Genomic DNA, 26,214 nt, shown 5'->3' on the forward strand with positions numbered 1-26,214 from the left:
CTTATGAAACTCCAAATACTCTGTAAATATTAATTCTTTATTTGCCAACATAAGTTTTTAGAAGAAAGCTGCTTCTTCAGTTTTCAGATGAATGAATTGAGACTGGTTTAATGGTTCCCAAAATAACAAGGTAGTTGGAACCAGGGAAAAAAATAAGATTGAATTTTTAAACCACAGACACTCTTCCTGTGGAATATACATGAAAGATGTGACTCCAGATATTCAGCCTGCAAGTTGGCGCAATCAATGGTTTTTCTGGATAAATAGCCAATCTCAAACAACAAATAATGCAGATTAATTTGCCTAGGCAGTCATGAGTTTGAGATCAGTATGGTGGATTAAAAGTGAATTAACGGCTGTGTTCTAAGATTTTAAAGAAATTTTGGACTGAGTAAAAAATTTTTTTAAAGTAAACATAAGGATGGAAATGAATTTAAGTCATTTTCTGTTCAATCAGAGAATAAGATGCTATCGTGATGACTGCTGAACATATAAAATAACTCAGCCATGTCCTTTTCTGACAATAGAAGCAAGAAAGCAAACAAAAACATACTATACACACAGGTGTATCCTGCTTTAAACAAATCCAACATGAAAATCCAGATTTTCTTACACTGAAAATTGAGGTGCGATTCTCTTTCAAAGGATGTGTTTATTTCGAAAAAGAAGTAGGCATATTCCCAACGTTGAAGAAATCCATAGACTTCACCTGGAACCCCTATTCTACCACTTTGTATGTATCTGGACAAATCAGTTAGATGCCTGTTTCCCATAATTCCAGCTACTAACAGGACGGCTGAGAGAGGTTTACCTGAGAAAGCATACACTCAAACGCTTTCAAAATTGTGAAGTGATGGGTTTCAGGACATGTCATCCCAAAATACAGTACTTGGCATTTGAGGAAGCAAAAGGCGCAGGAAGTGCACCCTTATGCCTTCCTCTCATCCCTTCTCCCTTGAAGCAGACCCTATAAAATCAAGCTGACCTTCCTTTGAATTAGGTCAAAGACTCATTCCAGAAGGATCCTTCTTATACCTGGAGAAAAGGAATGTCACAAAGGGAAGAATCTGAACAAACAAGCCTTGCTAAATTCCCTCAGTTTATTACCATTAGATCAGGCCCACCTTTGTCTCATCAGACTTCTGCATGACTGTATAAAAACACAGTCTTCTGCCAGGCAAGGTGGCTCACGCCTGTAATCCTAGCACTTTGGGAGGCCCAAGGTCGGCGGATCGCCTGAGGTCAGGAGTTCAAAACCAGCCTGGCCAGCATGGTGAAACCCCGTCTCTACTAAGATTACAAAAATTAGCCGGGCGTGTTGGCAAGCAGCTGTAATCCCAACTACTCGGGAAGCTGAGGCAGAAGAATTGCTTGAACCCAGGAGGCAGAAGTTGCAGTGAGCCAAGATCACGCCATTGCACTCCAGCCTGGGCAAAAGAGAGAGACTCCATCTCAAGAAAAAAAATAAATAATACAGTCTTCCCTGTTTCTTTGGGTCTTCATTTCTGAAAACTCCCATGTCACATAAAACTTATAATAAATACATTTGTTATGCTTTTCTCTTGTTAATCTGTCTTTTGTTATGGGGTCTCAGGCATAAACCTGGTGACAGGTAAGAAAAGAAAACTTTTCTCCTCTACTCAAGCAAAATGCAAAAATGAGATAAGGTTTTTAAATAGAATTTGAGTCATAAAAATTTGTTTTTCACATTTTTTCATGAATTAGTCTATTCTAATAAGAAGGATAAACTAGTGTGCATGCTTTACACTGTGTTGTAGAGCAGCTTTTTTTCTGCTAAGTTTACCATTGGTCTTGAATTGGACTTTTTCTGGTTTTTGACTGACCTGCCACTGAGGAGCTCGATGACATTACTGTGTTTTCCAGCCATTCGTTTCACTTGCACAGTGCATAATGTGCTTTCGATGTTTCCTAAAGGAGGGGATGTTTTACTAGGAAATATTTCAAATTAACGTGGGCTCAGGCAACATTACCTAAATTGTTTTTTCTAAAAACACCATGCACATATTACAGAGCCCATTTTAAGGAAAATGAAGTAGGTAGTTGCAGAGTAACTTTAAACTCCACCCTTCTCAAATAACAAGCAATTCAGGTCAAACCAATTGCGGGGGTTGGGGGGTAATGGTGAGGGAGGTCTGTTTGGATGGTGGTAGGATTCTAAATTCCTCAGAAGATTGCAGAGGTGAAGCCTTCACAGGACAATGTAATTTTCTCCCTTTCCCAATCTGAATGTTCATTGGAATGATATGATTCCTAAGCAGCTGTTAATGGAAAAAAAGAGCTTTGTGTTTGGTCACCAATACAAACACCGCTCGAAATAATGAATTATTGTTAGGGTTAAAAATACTCAGTTGAGGCCAGGCATAGTGGCTCACGCCTGTAATCCCAGCAGTTTGGGAGGCCAAGGTGGGCAGATCACTTGAGGTCGGAGTTTGAGACCACTCTGGTCAACATGGGGAAAGCCTGTCTCTTCTAAAACACAAAATATAAACCCTATCTCTAAAATACAAAAATTAGCCAGGTGTGGTAGCAGGCGCCTGTAATTCCAGCTACTTAGGGGCTGAGGCATGAGAACTGCTTGAACCCAGGAGGCAGAGGTTGCAGTGAGGTGAGACTGTGCCACTGCACTCCAGCCTGGGCAACAGAGCAAGACTCCATCTCAAAAAAAAACAACTAAGTTAATTTTCATAATCACAGTTTTGTGAACAATTTTATTATGTAATTGGTTAGATTTAATATATTTATGAAATCAAATTGACAAGTCTCTATTGCCGTTCCATTACCTGTTTCTGGGCATATTTTTAAAAAACCAACTGCAGTTTCTCTTACAGTAAGCAGATGACAGAGAATTGCTAAATAAGCAAGACCTTTATACAGCCTGCTTCCATTAGAGAGAAGAGAGGAGCACTCACATTCAGAAAAGCATCTTTTCTTTTAATCTTCTAGCACTGAGTGTGGTTTAAAAAAAGTGATTCGGTTCACGCTGAGCTCTAAAATGAGGATTTCTGGAGTTGAAGATGCGTGTAGAGGGCCCCAGAGAAACAGGTGTGGTTAAACGTAAGCACAGAAATCAGCAGGTGTTCACTACTAGTATTGATTTAAACGCTGCAGGTAATTGGGCTAACAACCATGAGCAGTTGTCCTCACCGTGTGGATTCACGATGGTCTTTTAGAAGGAAAGAGAGCCTGAAAGTCTAAAAGCTTATCGTCTTCCTGTATTTGGTCTTTCTACAGTAATCTCTGGCTTGCAATAGCTCTCATTCTCCACAAATCTTAAAAGATTTAACTTCTCCTATTACAGTAAAGTTGAGGACATGTTATTCCAGGTAAGACATGGGATCCTGACACTTATTAGGAGGAATTTGTATAACAATTCATATTTGAATGGATCCTTAAAGTCGTTTACTAGCAAAAGTAGGAGCTTAAAAGAAAGCATAAAATATGCTGAGACTTATCAAAGACCGTAAGTATGCCCGTACTCCTGAGTTGGTGAAGGAATTTTTTTTGTTTTTTGTCTGCCTGTGTTGGCATAAAACATAGGATTGATTCATTTCCTTGGACTTACATATTTTTTAAAACTATATTTTGTCTTCTTACTTTCCAAGAACAACCAGATATTGATGGAAACCACAACAGCCCAAGTAAGCATTTGCTTAGGCTGGAAAATAAGTAGAATTTGTTGGTTTAGAAAACTATAGTTGGCCGGGCGGGGTGGCTCACACTAGCAATCCTAGCACTTGGGGAGGCTGAGGAGGGTGGATCACTTGAGTCCAAGAGTTTGGGACCAGCCTGGGCAATATGGTGAGACCTCGTCTCTACAAAAAATTTAAAAATTTAAAAATTAGCTGGGCGTGGTGGCATGGGCCTGTAGTCCCAGCTACTTAGGAAGTTGAGGTGGGTGGATTGCTTGAGCCCTGGAGACAGAAGTTGCAGTCAGCTGATGTTGGACCGCTGCACTCCAGGCTGCATGACAGAAAGCAAGACTCTGTCTCAAAAGGGAAAAAAAATGGGAACACTGTGGTGAACGCTTGTTTCAAAGCAGATGAAAGTCTAATAAAGTTTTATACTATTGAAAATTTAACCAACAGTTGTACAGTGCTGTATTTTGTGACCAGTTAGCTCACATAATCAACCATGAGAAACAACTTGGTGTATCAGGTACATGCTGAAAAGCACTGGCTATGAGTTCTTACAAAGTTGAATATGCCAGGGAGAGAATAGCTCTCCTGCAAGAGTGGGCCACACATTCCACGTGCCAGTGTGCGACTGACTAATCCATCGCCATTATCACTCACACAATACACAGGCCACTAGAGTCCTTATTTTTCAGGAGGTCCCCTAAGCAATTCAAGAACTATCCTCTGATATACCAATTTATGACATTTGGGGGGCAATCCTCAAATAACTGCTCTAGGTAATGACAAAAATACATTTTAAGTGTCCCCCTCCCACTTTTTTTATTGAGATGGAGTCTTACTCTGTCACCCAGGCTGGAGTACAGCGGTACGATCTTGGCTCACTGAAACCTCCTCCTTTCAGGATCAAGCGATTCTTGTGCCTCAGCCTCCCAAGTAGCTGGACTACAGGTGTGTGCTACCACGCCTGACTAATTTTTGTATTTTTAGTAGAGATGGGGTTTTGCCATGTTGGCCAGGCTGGTCTCAAACTCCTGGCCTCAAGAGTTCCACCCGCCTCAGCCTCCCAAAGTGCCAGCACTTTAGGTGTGAGCCATTAAATGGCCCTTTTATATTACAGGTGTTCATGTCATATTTTGTTTGAGGTATTAGAATATGTAATTGTAGAATTTGTTATTATAAACTGGTAATTTGGCATCCTGGTGAAGTATTAAATAGAAATATCCTGGAAGTATCTAAATCTGTTCATTTCTCAGCCAGGCGTGGTGGCTCATGCTTGTAATCCCAGCATTTTGGGAGGCCAAGGTGGGCGGATCACTTGAGTCCAGGAATTCCATAAAAGCCTGGGCAAAAAGGCAAAACCCTGTCTGTACAAAAAAATACAAAAATTATTCAGGTGTGGTGGCGTATACCTGTAGTCCCAACTACTCAGGAGGCTGAGGTGAGCGAATGGCTTGAGCCCAGGGGGCAGAGGTTGCAGTGAGTCAAGATGTACTCCAGCCTGGGCAACAGAGGCAGACGCTATCTCATGAATGAACGAATGAATGAATGAATGAATACACTGTTCATTTCTGTAACTGTGTCTTTACTTTGGCATTCCTGCCAATTTATTTGCTGAGTTATAAGACTTTAAGACTTGTAAGACTTTATAACTTCAATGGCAAATATCACATTATACTCCCAATAGTATTTAAAAAAGTGAATTTATAGAACTCACAAATTATTTTTTGCTTTAAAATACTTACTAGAGGCCGGGCGCGGTGGCTCACGCCTGTAATCCCAGCACTTTGGGAGGCCAAGACGGGCGGATCACGAGGTCAGGAGATGGAGACCATCCTGGCTAATACGGTGAAACCCCGTCTCTACTAAAAATACAAAAAATTAGCCGGGTGCGGTGGCGGGCGCCTGTAGTCCCGCTACTCAGGAGGCTGAGGCAGGAGAATGGCGTGAACCTGGGAGGCGAAGCTTGCAGAGAGCCGAGACTGCGCCACTGTACTCCAGCCTGGGGCACAGAGGGAGACCCTTTTCCAAAAAAAAAAAAAAAAAAAAAAAAAATACTTACTAGAGGTTTTCTTTGTAATGACTTTCAAGTCATTATATTTTCCCTGCCTCTCACTTGCCAGGGCTAACCCTTCCCAACTGATTTATAACTGCTATCTCAACTTTTTTTTTTTTTTTTTTTGAGACAGTTTCGCTCTTTTTGCCCAGGCTGGGGGGAAATGGCGTGATCTCGGCTCACCACAACCTCTGCCTCCTGGGTTCAAGTGATTCTCCTGCCTCAGCCTCCCAAACAGATAGGATTACAGGCATGCGCCACCATGCCTGGCTAATTTTTTTTGTATTCTTAGTAGAGACAGGGTTTCTCCATGTTGGTCAGGCTAGCCTCGAAGTCCCGACCTCAGGTGATCCGCCCGACTCAGCCTCCTGAAGTGCTGGGATTACAGGCGTGAGCCACCATGCTCAGCCTCTTTTTTTTTTTTTTTTTTTTTTTTTGAGACAGGGTCCACTCTGTTTCCCAGGCTGACGTGCAGTGGTACATTCAGAGCTCACTGCAGCCTCGAACTCCTGGCCTCAAGCGATTCTCCTGTCTCGGCCTCTCAAAGTGCTGGGATTACAGGAAAGAGCCACCGTGCTTGGTCTGTTCCTTTAAATCCACCAAATCTGTCAAATGTATTTTCACAAAACTCCTGTACTTTCATGTTTCTTCCCTGTGGAAACATCACAATTATCAAATTTTTTAACTTGCATTCAAGATCAGAGGAGAGGAGTAAAGGAGGCTGCCTATAAGGGACACAGCTGGACTGAGTTAACCAGGCAAGAGAAGGAAGGAAGGGAGACGGGGAGGGGTAGAAATACCAAGCAAGATAAACTGCCCGTGTGTGTTTGGTAGGGAGCAACGGTAGTGGCCCCAGGGATGAAGTTTGAGAAGTTGCAGGCATCAGATCACGAAGAACTTGGAATGCTGTGTTCAATAATTTTACTCTTGTAGATAACAGCAAGAAACTGAAGGAATTTAAGCTGGGAAATGATGCAATGAGATTTTAGAAAGTTCACTCTAGCAGCTGTGTGGAGAATGGATTGGAGCGGAGCCACATTAAAGCAAAAAGAGGTTATTTTCTCTTCTAAGGAGATTTTGACAGAAAGAACTGTATCTTACACTACCACTTCTAGCACAGTCTTGCATCAGTACTTGACAAGTTAATTGCTGATTAGTCAGATTACCTGTACATTAGAAATATCCTAGTTACACAAATTCAGTTTGCGCTTATCATTCAGGCAGGTATCTATTCTGTGGCTCACCAGAATGGAACTAAAATGTGAGTATGATAGTCACATATATGCTTTTGTCTTGGGGTAGATGGAAGGTGCTCAAATAGTTTCGACTGTTCTCTGTCATTCTGGGCATATGGAGAGGAAGAAAAGTTGCTTCCCCCCAAATGTAGGCAGACTTTCTTCTTAAGTTATTAGGAAAGCAGACTTTGGGCCAGGTGCAATGACCCATGCCTGTAACCCCAGCACTTTGGGAGGCCAAGGCGGGTGGATCGATGGGTCAGGAGATCGAGACCATCCTGGCTAACACGGTGAAACTCTATCTCTACTAAAAATACAAAACCTAGCCGGGTGTGGCGGCACGCACCTGTAATCCCAGCTACTTGAGAGGCTGAGGCAGGAGAATCGCTTGAACCCAAGGAGGTGGAGGTTGCAGTGAGCCGAGATCGCACCTCTGCACTCCAGCCTGGGTATAGGACGAGACTCCATCTCAAAAAAAGAAAAAAAAAAAAAAAAGAAAGAAAGAAAAGCTGACTTTGTTCATTTTGGCAAGGTTGTTTCTACATTTGAATAATATATGTTTACTATCATTCTTTTATCTGTATGGCTTGTGTATTTATCTGTAATATTTTGGTGGCCTAAAATAAGTTCATATTATCTGTCAAGAAAAGTTCCCATTTGTTTTCATTCTTCAATGAAAAAAAGTAATCAAGATCCAATAAGCTTGATGCACCCCCCCTCACCCACCCCATGAATAGTTTACTGAGAGATTCAGAAAAAAATACTCCTAAGCTTCAAATGAATGTTTTCATCCACACAATCTGGAAATCAAGGAACTGCAGAACTTTGATTGTGACTGCTTTGATTAACTGATGTCGTTAAGTCTAAAGCTGATTATTCCAAGAATATAAATATGTGAATTATTTTAATAGTAATGGCAGGTTGTGTTTTCAAATGCTTAAGGTTCTTTTTTCCAACTGTCCATTTTTATTTAAATCTACATATTGAACTCTCAAGCTTTTGTCTTTAAACACTTTAAGAACATTACGACTGTTTTTATGTCCAGTATCTAATCAACAGAAATGGCATTATAGAAAAGATACACAGGCTGGGCGCAGTGGCTCATGTCTGTAATCCTAGCACTTTGAGAGACAGAGGCAGGCAGATTACCTGAGGTCAGGAGTTCGAGACCATCCTGGCCAACATGGTGAAACCCTGTCTCTACCAAAAATACAAAAAGTTAGCCGGGCTTGGTAGGGGGTGCCTGTGATCCCAGCTACGCGGGAGGCTGAGGCAGGAGAATCGCTTGAACTCAGGAAGCAGAGGTTATAGTGAGCCGAGATCGCACCACTGCACTCCAGTGTGGGCAAAAAGAGCAAAACTCTGTCTCAAAAAAAAGAGAAAAGAAAAGATACACAACAGGTTTTTAATGTTTCTATTATGAGAACACTTGATACTCTGTTTAGTAGTCTTACTCTACTAGTCAGGCGAGCCAGGTGGCTCACTCTAATAGAAAAATAAAGTTTTCTCCTAATTTATTGTCTGTTCCCACTTGCATTGCTGTCTTTTACTGCTAATTTACTTCCCCAGGAGAAGTAGGGTATTTATCTTCATACATTTGCAAACATGCACAATATACCTGAAGAAGTCCAACATTGGTCTCAGAATTGTATAATTTAAACTTGTTGAATGTCATCTGAGATGGAAATAAACCATCTTATAGGCCTAATCATCTGATTTATAAACTCCAGAGGTTTCAGCAACATATTTATTATATTTCATTACTATCATAGATAGGCTGCCAATAGTATGCTTGTTCTCTCAGAGAAAAAAATCAAAACTTTTAACAATTTGTATTGATCAGACTAGGAATTCAACTGTCGGGTAAAATCAATGTAAAAATAAGTGAAGATAAAATAATGTAAGTATGTATAGCTTTATTTTAATAACTGAGAAAAAACTGTAAAGTTGCTATCTAAAACTTGAGAAAATGTGAACTACAAATACCTAGAATATTTAATACAAGTAGGCTACCCTCTGTTCCCATGACTGTGGAACTCCTAGCACAGGGCATACAGATAACATTAAGGTCTTTTAAAAGCCTAAATGAACAGTCTTCCTCCCTTTAAGGTAATTTCCTGCGTCTTATCTGTCACACATAGAACAATGTACTTTCATAATCAAACCCTGTTACTCTGGGTCTACTTACAGTTCCATGAATTCTGAAGCATCCTTACTTTACCCTCACACAAAACTTCACCCCTAAGAGATGTGTTCTAAACATTTCCAGGGGTATGAAGTTTGGTGTTTTTTTTGTAACTACCATTTTGTTAACATTCTATTTCATTTGACTTACTATAATCAGAAGGATTTCTTTAAAAATAAAAACAAAAGACGACTACACACTTTTTTTGGACTTCCCGAACTCAATCTGCTTGGCACTGGACAAAAAGTGGCTCACAGGCCATATTACACAGATACAGAGGTGCATTTAATCCAGTGTGCTACTGACACCTCACATTCAGAGCAGAGGGCCATGACCTTGCCACCCACCATCTCACCCTTTTTTTTCCTTTCCCGATCCCTCCTACTTTCTGAATGATTAGTCACCTTGCTCCCCAGAATTGCTTCATTCCTGGGATTCCTTTTTGTCAAAGGAAGAATTTATGCAGAATTTGAACAGTGTCTAACTTTTTTTAACAGTAGCACCTAGTAACTACCTTTCCTTTGCTACCCTGAGCAAATTTTCAATTCTCTCTCCAGAATTCACTTTTTTTTTTTTTTGAGATGGAGTCTCACTCCATCACCCAGGCTGGAGTGCAGTGGTGTGATCTTGGCTCACTGCAACCTCTGACTCCCAGGTTCAAGCGATTCTCCTGCCTCAGCCTCCCGAGTAGCTGGGATTACAGGCATGCACCACCACACCTGGCTAATTTTTTTATTTTCAGTAGAGACGGGGTTTCACCATGTTGGCCAGGCTGATCTCAAACTCCTGACCTCAGGTGATCCACCCGTCTCCGCCTCTCAAAATGCTGGGATTACAGGCATGAGTCACTGCGCCTGGCCCAGAATTCACTTTGATCACAGATACTGAAAAGCAGCTTCACCAAGGAAATCACCTAAGATAATAGTGTGCCTCAAGTTTTATGGTGGATTTTCAAAGAGGCTGTAAATTGCATTAGGAGATTGTTCACTGTCCTCTGCAAGTAGTAAATACAATTTAAAACACAACTTTCTCTCTACTCAGATACCCCGGGGGAAGAACTATGTAACAAGTAGTACTTTCAAGGCAAGTGTAATAAATAGAATACGGACACTTTTAATTTTTCCCTTTGCCAATACTTGCAATTCTTAAATGTCTTCTGTTTATTTCAGCAAAATATTTTAACTATTAGCTACAATACAGACTTACTTCACAATGCTGCTATACACCTCTGAAGGCCCCCTTCCCAAAGAGTTACAGCCAACTTTAAAATGTTCAGCACAGTTAAAAATAACACCAAAAGTCACTGAGTGATTTACAATGAAAATCACTAAGGCATTGGAAAGAAGTCAAAGGGTTAAAGACCCTTGCAAGATACTTATCAACAAATCAGTCACATTTATCTCATCTCTGTTTTCAGCAGGTTATCCACTGTCTCAGCCATACAGGTTTGTCAACAACTCAGAATTCTCTAGGGCCCTGGAGCTAATAGCAGTTAACATCAGGGTCTTTTCTTCCTGGAATTTCTTATGTTGATACAGGATTTTTTCCAGACCAGCACTGTTTCAAAATTGCTTGTCTGTTTCAACTTGGGAGACAGGATAATAATATGCAAATAATAAAAATTATACTCAGAACCACCAGGAGCCCCCAGACCTTTTCAAAGAATTTTAATTAAACAATACATAGGAACCACCCCTGGTAATTGTTTCATGGCATGCTAATGTTAAATTCCCTTGAAGCTGATTTCCTTTTTGAGTCTCAGAAAGCTGAGGCTTTAAAGTAAGTAGGTGTTGTTTGCTGCCTTATCTCTTTGCCTGATTTGTACTTCTGTGTAGGCTGCAGAGTGTATTTCAGCTTACTGGAAAGCTTCTGTTGCAATCAAAATATTTCAAACGCTTTGTTCCTTAGTTGGAAGAGCCAGTCAAGTAGTTGCCCCAAGCATTATAGCAGAAGGACCAAGATAGCACCCTTTGTTCTACCATATCAACTCTGTGAACTGTGAAATATTCATTCTGTTCCCTCTTAGAATGATTTTTCTCCAGTTACCTCCCTATGTCCAGTCCTACTGAATTTTTGAGATCTGCCTCCAGAAGCTTTTCAAAATTTCCTGCTACAAGGAGTAACTTATCTTTTTTTTTTTTTTTTTTGAGACGGAGTTTCGCTCGCTCTTTTTGCCCAGGCTGGAGTGTAACGGCAGGATCTCCACTCACTGCAACCTCTACCTCTCGGGTTCAAGCGATTCCCCTGACTCAGCCTTCCGAGTAGCTGGGATTACAGGCATCCCCCACCAAGCCCGGCTAATTTTTTGTATTTTTAGTAGAGATGGGGTTTTACCATGTTGGTCAGGCTGGTCTCAAACTCCCGACCTCAGGTGATCCTCCCGCCTTGGCCTCCCAAAGTGCTGGGATTACAGGCATGAGCCACCATGCTCGGCCAATTTACACTTCTAAACTCCATTAATATATTAGCCATTCTTTTAGGTCACTTACTACTTTTTATTTGGTAATGTATTTTTCTAGCAGTTGACTTCCTTCTTTAAACTTTTTGCTTTAAATCAAGCAGAGTCTTTGTGCTTAATTCAGCACCTGCACAGTGCCCAGCATGAACAACATACTCATTTGATGCTTGCTGAATTCACCACAGGTGATGCATTACATTGTAGAGAGAACAGATTGTGTGTGGAGTTGGGATTAAATTTCCAACCAATGCTGACAGACACATACTTCATATGTGAGATACATTCTCATATCTATCTCACACAATTGTTTCAAGAATATAATGAAGATTCTGAAATAGGCACATAGTAGATGCTCAGCAACATTCCCTTTTCTTCTGTTCATGGCTCCATTCCCTCCACGCAGAGGAAGCTGATTTGATTTCAGTTTAGCACTGGACCTATGGGCGCAGAGAATGAATGGGTGTGATGGCTCCACTCATCAAAGACTGGCCTCACTCATCCTGGAGTCTTCAGTCAGACTCCTAAGTCTAAACATAAGGTCTTTCCCTCCATGTATTGCAGCAGTTCTGTGTTTTCTAGACCTCCCTAGCCTTTCAGAAATTCCTCAATTTTATTAAAGAAAAATGGGAGGGAGCCATGGAGAGGCTTAGCATCTAACAAATCCCGCTTTGTATTAATCATTTTAAAACTTAATGATAAAACTGATAAGTTTAAAAATCAGGTTTGGGAGTTTAAATACCAGCTCTGCCACTTACCATCTATGTGAGCTTCAGTGTTACTTAACTGCTTAGTTTCCTCATCTGTAAAATGAGGATTAAAATACTAGCTCACAAGTTTTTAAATATATATATATCTCAAATGAATGCAAACCACATTGCCCAATTCTTGGCACATAGTAGGCCCTCAGTTATATTAACTACGATCATTGAACATCTTCTCTTTACCTTTCAAGTATGTTAACACTGACTACCTGATCCTTTCGGATTCTTTTACACGAACAGTATAGCCTCCCAGACTCTGCTGTTTGAAACCTGTGGTCTGGCCTGTTAGAATTTTTCTATTTTCCTAGTAGAAATTAGAATGGGTTAGCCTACATTCGCCAATGCCCAAGTTTACTTCATACAGAAACAATTGCACATTGCAGGAAACAGATATTCCAACTTAATTGCTCAATTTATTTCCTCTCCTTTTTGCTATAATAAGCCAACATAGTGCTTTTATAACGCAAACTCACACACACAACAACAAGTAAAACAAGGGTTACTGAGTTGATCCGATCACCTGACTTCAGCAGGGAGAAAAGGATACATCATGATCTCTAATTTTTACAAGTGGCTTGCCATCTTTCTCTCCCTTCCACCTCCCCCGTCTATCAATCACGAACATAGTGTGCGTGTGTGTGCTTACACCCCTTTCACCTCCGGGTTTAATTTTTTGGAGGGATCAGCCTTGCACCACACCCGCATTGGTGGGGGTGGGAAGCGCAGCTAGGCGGGCAGGGCTGTTGCCGGCAGGGCCAAAGTCCCCTACCTCCCCCTCGGCGTGTTTGTTCCCTGGACCAAAGCCTCCTAGCCACTTTCTTCACTCCCTAGATCCACAACTCGCCTCCTACACAGGGTGGAGCGTCCCGAAGTACTTGCACAAGACAACACAATCCCAATTTATAGGTTGTAGGAGCGCCAGTGCTGTCGGTTTTTTTTTCCCCCCAAGATATTTATGAGGGTCATGAACTATTTAACATATCTAATAAAAGTGAAGGGCTCCTTCTCCCAGAAAAAGATCGTACATACCAAAATTCTGCATAGCATCTCAAGGTGTTTATAGACTCCCTGAACCTCCAAATTAAGTCTGCACCACCGAGGGGTGTGGACGAGGGGAGTAGAAAAAGAGGTGAAATCTTGAAGTGAGGTCTTTTAACACTGATAGATATGTACAATATTTAATATATATAGGTACCTATATGACAAAGCTGAGTAATAGGTTATGGAAAAGAGTGCTTTCCACAAGCAAGTCGGTCATACCGAGGACGGCGAGCAACAGGTGGGCAGAACATGGGGTCCGGCACTCCCAGCACGCGGGGTGAGGGCGGGATAGGAAGAGGTGACGGGGTGCGGGGCAGGGGGCGGCGCCGGGGAGCGGCGGGCTCCACTCACCGTTGGCCACGGAGCTGCGGCCCTTCCGGGCGAGGGTCTGCTGCACCTGCTCCTGGATCCGCAGGCTCTTGACGGTCTGGCCGCCGCGGCCACTGCTCCCCGCCAGCTTCAGCTTGGCCTCGGAAGGCAGCGCCAGGCTGGAGCTGTCCAGTTGTCCCAGGATCTGCTGGCCCAGGACGGTCCGGATGTAGCCGTACTCAGCTGGGGCGCCGGGGGCTGCCATGGGGCCGGTGGGGGCGACCGAGCCGCTCGCCTGCCTCGGGACTCGCGGGCGAAGCTGCCGCGGAGCTGGGGGCGCTGGCGCGAGCCCCGCCCCGCTCGGGTCCGGCCCCGCCCCTGGCCCGCCCCCTGCGCCGGTGAGAGGCCCGGGCCGGGGGGAGCTCGGCCTCGTGGGCCGGACGCCCGGCCTTTCCTGGGGAGGGGGCGCGGCTCCGGCCGGGCACGCGCAGTCGGGCCCGGGGGCCGGGGGCGGGCCCTGCCGCGCGCGCGGACACCTGGTGACTTGTACCCGCCCGCGGGGAGGTGGGGAGAGGGGTGCGGTTCGCCCGGGGTCGCGCACGTTGTCGGAGTTCCAGCGGATACCGCCTGCCCTGCCGGGGCCGCGCCCCACTCTGCCCACGCCCCGCGCTGGACAGGGTGGATTTCCGCTTGATGCAGGGAGGGGCTGCCCTGCAGGCAGGTGCGCCCTGGAGAGTCACTCCTGTTCTTAGACTGAGGCTTGCCTCCGGGATTCCCGAGCGAGTAGTATGTCTGGTTAGTCAGGCTTTGTCGGACTGTTGGAAACGTTTCCTGGTTTTCCTGGACCTAAGGGTGAAAAAGGGCTATTTGGTCAGGCGGAAAGGGCAATATGAGGGAAATATACCAAGAAGATGACGTGTGAAATAAAAGACTTTCTAAAGAGAGTGTTTTTTTCTTAGTACAACTTCAGGACTATGTACTTTTTGCACAGATGCAGTCCCAGAAACATATGTTCTTCTTCATTGAGACCTTCTGTTTTCTCTTGAAGATCCACGAATTGTACCCAGTACTCTTGCTCACCCATTCCTCTCTTACGAACACACCCACACAGAGAAACTCCAGCAAGAGGCTCTAGAGAGGAAATGAATTTTAATAGACGATGCTTTTTTAATAGCCCTTTTAACGTTGATTAAGTCCTCTTTATTGCAGGTTCTTTGTAGAGAGATCCACGGAGAGGGCCTCCAACTTTCAATCGAATCTTCCACAACTTGTATTTATCGTGCTATTAATTATGTTTCACTGCAGTTGACTACTGAGAACTTGAGAGCTAAGCTCAACAGAAAGGATCCTTGACCTTAAAGTTTACAACCAAAGCCACTTGTCCTGATTTTCCTCTTTGGACTTAAGAGGCAGAAAGAAAAACATGTATCCTGGTGTTAAGTAAGATAAACTTCCCTTTGATTGCTTGGGTTTGTATGTTCACTTTCCCTCAAATCACTCAATTGCTGCAAAACCCCACTTACTCAAATCTGGAGTGTTTGGAGAACGCAGCTTCCCTCCTCTCCGTTTTGCTACCCACACCCTTCTGCCTTTAGACACACACCGAATGCTTAGACACACAAGGCACAGGTGTATGGCCTCCCTTTTTACATGAGCGTTCAGGGAGTGAAGAGGAAACCAAAGGACTGAAAGCCTGGACAACACAGTGGTAACAGTTCTGCCATCCTTTGTTAGCAGGCCACATGGCTAAGTGGGAGCCATATGGATGTGAGTCCTGAAAGCAATTGCTCCCACCCCAGCAGAATGGACCACTATTTAAGCAAATTACACCTTGCGTAAAGCTTGGTTATATAGCCAAATGGAAACATCCAACCATGATGCTGAAATGTAATTGAAAAAAGAGGGGTGAACTGAAGGTAAGTGATGATAGGAATGTCCAGCAACATTCCTGGTGTTCTCTCTCTCTCTTTTCATGGCCTCTTCTGGCGGACTAGAGTCTGCTGCTTTGAGAGACAGTTTTAGTATCTGTCCCTACAGGTCAGTTGGGGGCATTCCTTGTTATTTTGTACCTGAAGAGCCATGACTTAAAATGTCAGCTCTGCCTCCAAGTAGATTCCTCACCAGGAGAATAGAGAGAAATTTTTCTCATTTATTTTAATGAGCCAAACCTCAGATACTTTTTTCCTCTCAAATTAATTTTTTAAAATTGTGATGTTTGAATTGATTATCCTATTGGGTAGGTACCAATAATTGGGCACATAGAAATCTTGCTGTTGGATTGTTAGGTGATTTGAGGGGAGGGAAGGTGATTAACAGCACGGCTTGTGAGTGAGGAAAATCTAGGTTTTAACCGTAGCTTACCCCTTGTAAGTATATGGCCAAAGGAAATTTCTTTAGATTTTTATACCTCTGTACATTCTCTTATCTACAAATGGGAGCAATAAAAGTATCTACTACATAGTTGTATTAGTCTGTTTGTACGCTGCTGTGAAGAACTACATGAGACTGGATAATTTATAAAGAGGTTTAATTGACTCACAGTTCCTCAAGGCTGGGGAGGCCTCAGGAAACTTAGAATCATGGCAAGAAGGCACCTTCCCACAGAGTGGCAGGAGAGAGAATGAAAGCTGAGCAAAGGGGGAGAAGCGCCTTATAAAACCATCCACCCGATAAGTCAATTACCTGCCACCGGGTCCCTCCCATGACACATGGGGATTATGGGAACTACAATTCAAGATGAGATTTGGGTGGGGATACAGTCAAACCATATCAATAGTGTTGCTGTAAAAGTTAAGCAATAAGTAGTACATTAGACATGTTCAACATCCCCCAGAGATCCACTTCCTTTTCTTTTTTTTTTCTGAGATGGAGCATTGCTCTGTTGCTCAGGTAGGAGTGCAGTAGTGTGATCTCGGCTCACTGCGGCCTCTGCCTCCTGGTTCAAGTGATTCTCCTGCCTCAGCCTCCCAAGTAGTTGGGACTACAGTCAGGCACCACCACACACCAGGTAATTTTTGTATTTTAAGACTGGGTTTTGCCATGTTGGCCAGGCTGGTCTTGAACTCCTGACCTCAGGTGATCCACCCATCTCAGCCTCCCAAAGTGCTGAGATTACAGGCGTGAGCCACTGCACCTAGCCCAGACATCCTCTTCCTTTCTTTTTTTAATTTTTTATTTCCATAAGTTTTTGGGGAACAGTTGGTATTTGGTTGCATAAGTTCTTTAGTGGTGCCAGAGATCCTCTTTTCTTTTTTTAATTTTAATTTTATTGTATGTGTGTGTGTGTGTGTGTGTGTGTGTGTGTGTGCGCGCGAAAGGGTCTCAGGCCAGGTGTGGTGACTCGCGTCTGTAATCCCAGCACTTTGGGAGGTTGAGGCAGGAGGATCACCTGAGGTCAGGAGTTTGAGACTAGCCCGGCCAACATGGTGAAACTCCATCTCTTCTAAAAATACAAAAATTAGCCAGGCATGGTGGCAGGCACCCTGCCTGTAATCCCAGCTACTTGGAAGGCTGAAGTCAGGAGAATCGCTTGAACCCAGGAGGCAGAGGTTGCAGTGAGCCAAGATGGCACCATTACACTCCAGCCTGGGCGACCAGAGCGAAACTCTGTCTCAAAACAAAAAAAAAAAAAAAAAAAAGGAAGAAAAAAAAGAAAGGGTCTTACTGTCACCCAGGCCAGAGTGTGGTAGCACAATCTCTGCTTACTCCAACTTCCATCTCCCAAGCAGTCCTACCACCTCAGCACCCTCACCCCCATCGCCAAGTAGCTGAGACCACAGGCGCATGCCACCACCCCCTGCTAATGTTTTGGGGTTTTTTTTTTTTTTTTTTTTTAGAGTCGGGGTTTTTCCATGTTGCCCAGGCTGAGATCCACTTTTAGACCACCTCACTTCTTTCAGGTCTCTGCTTTTTTGTCAACTTACTGGATGATACCCTTTCACACATAGTCACTCTTTCCCTTCTCCGCTTAATTCTTCTCCATAGCAATTATTTTAATCACACATGCTTTATGTTTCACTTATTTAATGTTTGTTTCCTTGCTGGAATATAAACTCTGTGAAATCAGGGATTTTGTTTTGCTTGCTGCTGTTCTCCAGGACCTAGAATAGGTAGGAAATAGGAATACATGGAATGAATGAATCCTGCATAAAAGCTCTTAGTACATTACATGGCATATAATAAGTGCTTAACAACTGTTAGTAATAACGATTTAGGCTTTCAAACTCTTGGTAACTCTTTTTATTTTTTTAAGAGACGGAGTCTCGCTCTGTCGCCCAAACTGGAGTGCAGTGGCCCAATCTCGGCTCACCGCAAGCTCCGCCTTTCGGATTCACGCCATTCTCCTGCCTCAGCCTCCCGAGCTGGGACTACAGGCGCCCGCCACCTAGCCCGGCTAGTTTTTTGTATTTTTTAGTAGAGACGGGGTTTCACCTGGTTAGCCAGGATGGTCTCGATCTCCTGACCTCATGATCCGCTCGTCTCGGCCTCCCAAAGTGCTGGGATTACAGGCTTGAGCCACCGTGCCCGGCCTACTCTTGGTAACTCTTATCTTTTAAAAAGTCACTTAGGACTGGGTGTAGTGGTTCACACCTGTAATCCCAGCACTTTGGGAGGCCAAGGCAGGAGGATGCTTGAGCCCAGGAGTTTGAGACCAGCCTGGGCAACATAGGGAGACTCTGTCTCTGCAAAAATAAAATAAAACAAAATAAAATTAGCTGCTTGTGGCAGCAATGCACACCTGAGGTACCAGCTACTTGGGCGACTGAGGTGGGAGGATCACTTGAGCCTGTGAGGTTGAGGCTGCAGTGAGTCCTGATTGCTACTGTACTCTAGTCTGGGTGACAGAATGAAGCCCTGTCTCAAAAAACCCACAAAACAACAACAAAAAGTCACATAGATACCATTATATACTAGGTAGTCTGCTAATTAGCTATGTAATCGTCCTTATAAATAAAAAACAAACTAAACCAAGATGAAGTTTAAAATTTTTGAATACTCCCAGAATGCAATGATTCAGTAGAACAATCCCTTTGAAAATCAGAAAAACAACTTACAAGGATGTTTTTACCGGGCACAGTGGCTCACGCCTATAATCTCAGCAATTTGGGAGGCCGAGGAGGACGGATCACAAGGTCAGGAGTTCGAGACCAGCCTGGCCAATATGGCGAAACCCTGTCTCTACTAAAAATACAAAAATTAGCCAGGCATGCTGGCCAGTGCCTGTAATCCCAGCTACTTGGGAGGCTGAAGCAGGACAATCGCTTGAACCCAGGAGGCGGAGGTTGCATTGAGCCAAGATCGTGCCACTGCACTCCAGCCTGGATGACAGAGCGAGACTCCATCTCGAAAAAAGAAAAAAAAAAGGATATTTTTAGAGTTGAGAACTTCACCCACAGGGTGAGGATGTATGCACACTCTAGTGTTGTGCTCCTAAATGTAGCCTAGATGTGCTTATATTCCAACAGCGAGCAGGCCCTGTCATGTTCCTCTCATTTCTTGGGAAAGCTGCCTACCCAACTTCCTAAACTGTGAGCAAAGCCTGAGATAACAGATCCCCTCTAGCTAACAAAGCCAAGCATGGAAGAAAATGCTTCCTTTCATTGAATGCTTTGGCAGTGTTTGGCTGTTCTACGATTTGCTACCTTTTAGTATTTAGGTTGCGTTTTAAAAACTCTTCCATTTCTTTGGTTTTCATTTACCACCAGAATCTGAAAAAAGAAAAATAAAAAGGCAAAACCACAGGAATGTTGAAGTGGAATGTAAATAACAGATAACCAAATTATGAGACTACAGTTCCTTTTGCTTTGAACCTACAGTAAAGATTCAGAAATTCTTGAGTTTAAACGTTGCATTTTTGTTTGATTTATGTACTATATAGCCTCAAAGCGCTAATCATCTATTGTTTTAAAATCTACAGTTAGGGCTTCCACAGAGTAATCTTTATTTTCTTTAACCATACATAAATTCCTATATGAGAAATTTTAATATGCAAATAATTCAGGAAGTTACTAGAAGACTAAATATAGTATAAATGTTGGAGCAGAAAGAATATTTTAATGGGGAATATTAAAGAACATTAATGGCACCAAAGCTCTTTGACTTATATTTAAAAAATAATAAACTAACATTCTCGTGAGTGTTAACTTACGTGAAGTATTTTCTGCCACTATCTCTAGGCTATTAATATATACTGCTTTTTTAAAAAAAATTTCCTAAATTAGTGTAAGGGACCTGGCAGGTAGAAAATTTAAAATAAACCTCAGAATGTAGTCCCTCTTTTAGCAAACAGATATGTTGCCAAGGCAATCGGTAGCAGTTTTATGATTAACCACATGTAATGAAACTGAATCAGGGCTAGAAAAGGAAGCTATTCACATGTAAGATGCTGAAAACTGCTCTCTGATGGGGACTTTCAACAGCAGTGGGGGTTAAGGTGTTTATATGTCATTCAGATGTTCATTTTGTCTGCAATTTTGGATATATTGTAGGCGTGTAGGTTTGAAACCTATTCTTTTTGAAAGACCCCAAATGTGGTGTAGGAGGTGGAAATCAGGTGGGCAACCCTGAGGGCTGGCAATGAACAATTTGTTCACAGTCACAGAGGCTTCAAAACAGTCCCTTTAATCATGACTCATGGGCATGCAGAAGCACAGCACATTAGTTAAAATGAATACCTTCTGGATGGATGACCACAGCTGCCCCATTAATGGCTGTCAGATCTTTCACCTGATGTTCAGAGATGCTGAAGGGCGGGCACAACACAGACAAGTCCTACCATAGGTTCTTGGCTTTAACAGGAACCATGGTCAGAACTCCTTTGTCTCTACCATAGAACCCGGCACCGAGATAGCTAACAGGTGCTCAAATGAATAGTGAATAGAGTGTAATATCTCACCTATAGGTATTTCAATTAATTCGTTTGCCTGTGGGCCCAGCTGCAACTGAGCAGAAGGAAACATCTTGAAGGACATGGCCTGGCCTGAAACAATATGCCGAAGTGACTTGAGTGCCGGCTATGGGAACACAATGTTTAGTGATTGCTAAGCTTATGAAAATGTCAGAGAAACTCAGTAGGATTGATTTTCATAACTCTGTAGAGAATATAGCACCTCACTGTCATGCATTGTTTAAATAATACTGCACTATATATATTTTTTGAATTGTTTGGATATTATCTGTATATGTCCAAACAATTCAAAAAATATTATCTGTATCAGATATTGTATCCAATATTGGATATTATCTGTATCATTAATAGTATTGGCCTCTTAGGATGGACAGAACATTCACTTAGTTACTAAATATAAGGTACTTCGATCTCCTAGTTTATAATTAGTGTATCAGTTATCTATAGTTGCAAAAGAAAAACATACACACATAAAACAAAAAACCTTCCCAACATTTAAGAGCTTAAAACAAAAATGATCTCTTTTTCATGATTTTGTGGTTGATCCAGTTCTGCGGGCCTGGGCTCTTTTCACTTTTGTGGCTAAGGCCAGCAGGTGACTTGGCTGGGGCTGGATAGTCTAAGACAGCCATACTCATACATCTGGGATTACAACTGGTACGACTGGAACAACTACGAGGACTGAGCCTCCCCTTCCATGCGAGGCTAGTTTGGGTTTCTCCACAAGGTGGTCTTGGGTGGGAGTAGCATTCTAAGACAGCGAGAGCAGAAGCAATCTAGATCTCTTTAAGTCTAGATTCCCAGCAAAATGTCATCTTGACAGACTTCTGTCCTTCCTTCCTTTTTTCTTTCCTTCCTTCCTTCCTTCCTTTTTTCTTTCCTTCTTTCCTTCCTTTTTTCTTTCCTTCCTTCCTTCTTTCCTTCCTTCCTTTCTTCCCTTTCCTTCCTTTCCTTCCCTTCCCTTCTCCTTCCTTCCTTCCTTCCTTCCTTCCTTCCTTCCTTCCTTCCTTCCTCTCTCTCTCTCCTTCTCTCTTTCTTTCTTTCTTTCTTTCTTTCTTTCTTTCTTTCTTTCTTTCTTTCTTTCTTTCTTTCTTTCTTTCTTTCTTTCTTTCTTTCTTTCTTTCTTTCTTTCTAATGGAGTATTGCTCTGTAACCTAGGCTGGAGTACAATGGCATGATTGTGGCTCACTGCAACCTCTGTCCCCTGGGTTCAAGCACTTCTCCTGCCTCAGCCTCCCGAGTAGCTGGGATCACAGACACCTACCACCATGTCTGGCTAATTTTTGTATTTTTCGTAGAGATGGGGTTTCACCATGTTGGCCAGGCTGGTCTCAAACTCCTGACCTGAGGTGATCTGCCCTCCTCAGCCTCCCAAAGTGCTGGGATTAACAGACGTGAGCCACCACGCCTGGCCTCATTTTGACCACACTCTATTGATTAAGCATGTCACACAACCAGCTCAGATTCGAAGGACAGGGAAAGAGATATCACCTTTGAAGGCAGAAAAGATAAAGTTATATTACAAGGGGGATGCATGCAGGGATGGGAGGAAATGTTGTGGCAGTCTTTGCAAACCATCTTAACACCTTAGTGCTCAATAAATGGTAACTATTATATTATTTTTTATTTTAGAATTGGCATATCTCTCAGAGGTTGTCAGGATTGTTATTACTTTTTGATGGCTGGAGGAAATAAATCAAAGGAAGGCAATCTTGATTTACCCATTATGAGATACATTATCTCTTACATAGCTCTCTGCCTGTGATATCAGTGGAGCTTAAGCTCTATTCACAGGAACCTTGGGTATCTAGAAATCATGACGTGTTTCACTAGACGTGAAGCAGTCCCTGCTGTTCCTCTGCTGGCTCAAAAGCGAGTGGAGTTCCAATTTGCTCCCCATCTTAGTAAGGTCACTGATGCTTGAACAGTCACCATCTTGTATTTTATTCAAAGTATACTCATTAATAATAGAAAATACTAAATGCACAATTGAACCTCAAAGCTGATTAATAGTATGCTTTTATCGTGGTATCCCTACTTACAATCATAAGAGAAAAATACATGAATACAATAGTACATGAATACATGTACTATTAATACATGAATACAATAGTAAGAAGGAAAGTATGCTGTTCATTTGGAGTATAGCTGTTGTATTTCATAATAATAGCAATTTATTTGTCCAATCTCATTATTTTACATTGCTTTCCCATTATGTTCTGTTCTCTTTTATTAGGTCTGCAGTAGGATCCTAATTTAAAAATTGTCCAAATGAGGCTGAGAGGTAGGGATTCCCTTATTATTTCTCGAAGAAATATACCTGTGCATTAATTCTTTCCACTTCCTGGAATATGTTTTCCGCAGATTTCCATGGGCTTCACTTGTTGTCATTCAGATTTGTTTAAATATCTCTTCCTCAGAAGGAATTTCCTGGCCAACATTCTGAAGTAGGCACCTTGTCACTCTCTGCAAAGTACTTAGCATGACTGATAATTTTCTTGCTTGTAGAGGTATATATGTTCATATGTATTATCTTTCCTAGTAGAATGTAAGAGCTAAGCAAGCAGAAACTGTGTCTTGTTCACCAATTCTTCTGTAATTCTTAGAATCCATACATATAGTAAGCTTACAAGATACGTTAAATGAGTGATAACAGAAAGGCATTTTAGTTTTAGTGCTTCTCTACTTTTTTCTTTTTGTTTTTTAGACAGAGTTTCACTGTGTCACCCAGGCTGGAGGGCAATGGCGCTATCTTAGCTCACTGCAACCTCCGCCTCCTGGGTTCAAGTGATTCTCCCGCCTCAGCCTCCTGAGTAGCTGGGATTACAGGCACCCGCCATCATGCCAGCTAATTTTTGTATTTTTGTAGAGAATGGGGTTTCAGAATGTTGGCCAGGCTGGTCTTGAACTCCTGACCTCAGGTGATTCACCCACCTCGGCCTCCCAAAGTGCTGGGATTATAGGCGTGAGCCATCATGCCTGGCCTGCTTCTCTCTTTTTAAATAGAGTTTAAATTTGGGGGCAAACCTTTTTGTATTTTTCTGAAAGATGGTTTATAATGAAGATGAGATTCTGAGACATTTATATTATTTCATTATTATTATTTTACTTAATGCTATGAATAACAGTGTGTTAAGTGAAGGTAAGTTTAAGCAATCACCTGTGTTCCCAATCTGTTTTGATTCTGGAACCTGAAACCCAGAGCTTAGTGCTGAGTTCTGGCAAATCTCCCAGAACCACCACCCTTTAGTTAGGGCTTCTGTGTCAATTCTCCAAAGGGCAAAGGCCTTTTGGGAAACTAGATTTTCATGGTTTCAAGGATAGGTCTAAACAATACATAGTTCTGAATCCCCAAGTTCATTTGTTTTATCTTTATAGCCCAAGATTTCCTGCAGCAATTGAAATTCTCCAATATTTTCACTGGATTGAACTAAGTTCAAATTTAAAACCTATTCAGTTACACTGTTTTTAAGCTTAAAGTGTTCTTGCTTAGGTAGCAGGAAACTTTTTCATGGGATATTCTTGGTACAAAGCCAAAGTCAAATAGAAATCCGAGTGGTTGCCTTGTGATACAGAAGAGGATGTAAGAACATTCTTCTGTAGTTGTGACTGTGGCAACAGCTTCTGTGAAAATGGTTCAAATAAGACTGGGCATGGTGGCTCATGCCTATAATCCCAGCACTTTGGTAGGCTGAGGCCAGCGGAAAACCTGAGATCAGGAGTTCGAGGCCAGCCTGGCCAACATGGAGAAACCCTGTCTCTACTAAGAATACAAAATTAGCCGGGCATGGTAGCGCATGCCTGTAATCCCAGCTACTCAGAAGGCTGAGGCAGGAGAATTGCTTGAACCCGGGAGGCCAAGGTTGCGGTGAGCCGAGATCAAGCCGTTGCACTCCAGCCTGGGCAATAAGAGTGAAACTCCATCTCAAAAAAAAAAAAAAAAAAAAAAAAGAAAAAAGAAAATGGTTCAAATGATGTGCTAGGTATTTTGATTAACCTTGGGAATATTTCAATCTTGTCATCTTCAGCAGAAAAAAATGAACTTTTGAGTCATGAATAACAAGGCAATTATTGACTCAATAAACAAAATGTCAGGGATGCTATCGGAAAAGTATTAAGTGAGGAAATTACCCCATTGAAGTCTTCATTGCTTAAGTGATCAAGACAGCATTAATTATCATGGCATTCCAAGACCTTCCTTCTGGGCCTCACTTTACCAAGCTGACTTTATCTCAATGTATGGAACTCTTCAGCGCAAACGAGACCGGCCTGACCAACATTGTGAAACTCTGTCTCTACTAAAAATACAAAAATTAGCCAGGTGCGGTGGTACAGGCCTGTAATTCCAGCTACTCAGGAGGCAGAGACAGGAGAATTGCTTGAACCCGGGAGGTGGAGGTTGCAGTGAGCCAAGTTCGCACCACTGCACTCCAGCCTGGGTGAGGGAGTGAGACTTTGTCTCAAAAACAAAAAAAAATCGTAAAGTACTGTATTAATGTTAAATATTATCTTGTATATTTTAGAATTTTTAGATTCATGACATCAGAGTAACAGATTTTTTTTTTTCTTTTTTTTGAGACGGAGTTTCATTCTTGTTGCCCAGGCTGGAGTGCAATGGTGCCATCTCAGTGCACTGCAACCTCCACCTTGCGGGTTTGAACGATTCTCCTGCATCAGCCTCCAGTAGCTGAGATTACAATGGCATGTGCCACCATGCCCAAGTAATTTTTTGTATTTTTAGTAGAGATGGGGTTTCACCATGTTGGCCAGGCTGGTCTCAAACTCCTGACCTCAGGTGATCCACCCGCCTTGGCCTCCCAAAGTGCTGCAATTACAGGCGTGAGCCACCACGCCTGGCCTACAGATTCTCTTTAAGCCAGCAACATGCAAGGCAATAGCTGTTTTGAACTTGGCATCCAACGAGAAGAAGTCACATTCTTTCCCTGGAGGGGCTTTCATTGTAGATAGGGGGACAAAATATGTCTCCTCATAAAGCAAAAGTATGTCAAAAGTGAAATAACAATAGTATGCCAAAAATTACTCAAGGCAAAAATAAAGGAGATGGTACAGGGTGTCAAAAAATTGGAAAAATAAACAATATTTCTGAAGTCCCAGGAGTAAGAGATTACTTTCAGATTGGCGTAATCAGGGAGGGTTTGTAGAGGCTATGGTTGGGTGCAGGGGCTTGAAGGTAGGTAGGATTTGATTAGGTGGAAAGTGGGTAGAGGGTATGAGAGAGCAGAAGTGTGGAAGTCGAAAAGTTGGAAGGTTAACAAGGAAACCAGTCTGACTAGAGTAATTCAAGCTAGTGTTCCCAGACTCAGTTGAATATTAGAATCAAAGTGGAAACTTTAAAAAATTATGCAGATTTCTGAGCTCCACTGAAGATGAAATAAATCAGAATCTCTGAAGTGTGGGGTCTGGAATCTGTAGCTTCAAAAAGCTTTCAAGTTGATTCTAAGGAATAGCCCATTTTGGAAATCACAGATAAAAAGGATCAGTAGATTATAAGCAATAAAATTAATTAAGGTTCAAACTCCAAAGGTCTTGAATGTTAAGACTGTGGATTGTATTTAACAACATTCTCAAACTTTAGTAATGTATCGATA

The 26,214-nt window shown here is 42.4% G+C and overlaps 1 protein-coding gene across 2 annotated transcripts in view; it reads right to left on the reverse strand.

The window, feature by feature from the left end:
- Window positions 1–14,066, reverse strand: part of PKP2 (plakophilin 2) — a 114,253-nt gene extending 100,187 nt beyond the window's left edge. Inside the window, exon 1 of one of the 2 annotated variants that reach the window (XM_023208942.3) lies at window positions 13,741–14,066. In XM_023208942.3, coding sequence (XP_023064710.2) covers window positions 13,741–13,963 — 223 coding nt within the window. In that variant the 5' untranslated portion in view covers window positions 13,964–14,066. The remainder of the gene's footprint in view (window positions 1–13,740) is intronic. The other variant, XM_023208943.2, reaches the window with a different exon arrangement.
- Window positions 14,067–26,214: the final 12,148 nt, after the last annotated feature.

Source organism: Piliocolobus tephrosceles, chromosome 10 (genome assembly GCF_002776525.5).
Source record: "Piliocolobus tephrosceles isolate RC106 chromosome 10, ASM277652v3, whole genome shotgun sequence".
Taxonomy (NCBI): Eukaryota; Metazoa; Chordata; class Mammalia; order Primates; family Cercopithecidae; genus Piliocolobus; species Piliocolobus tephrosceles.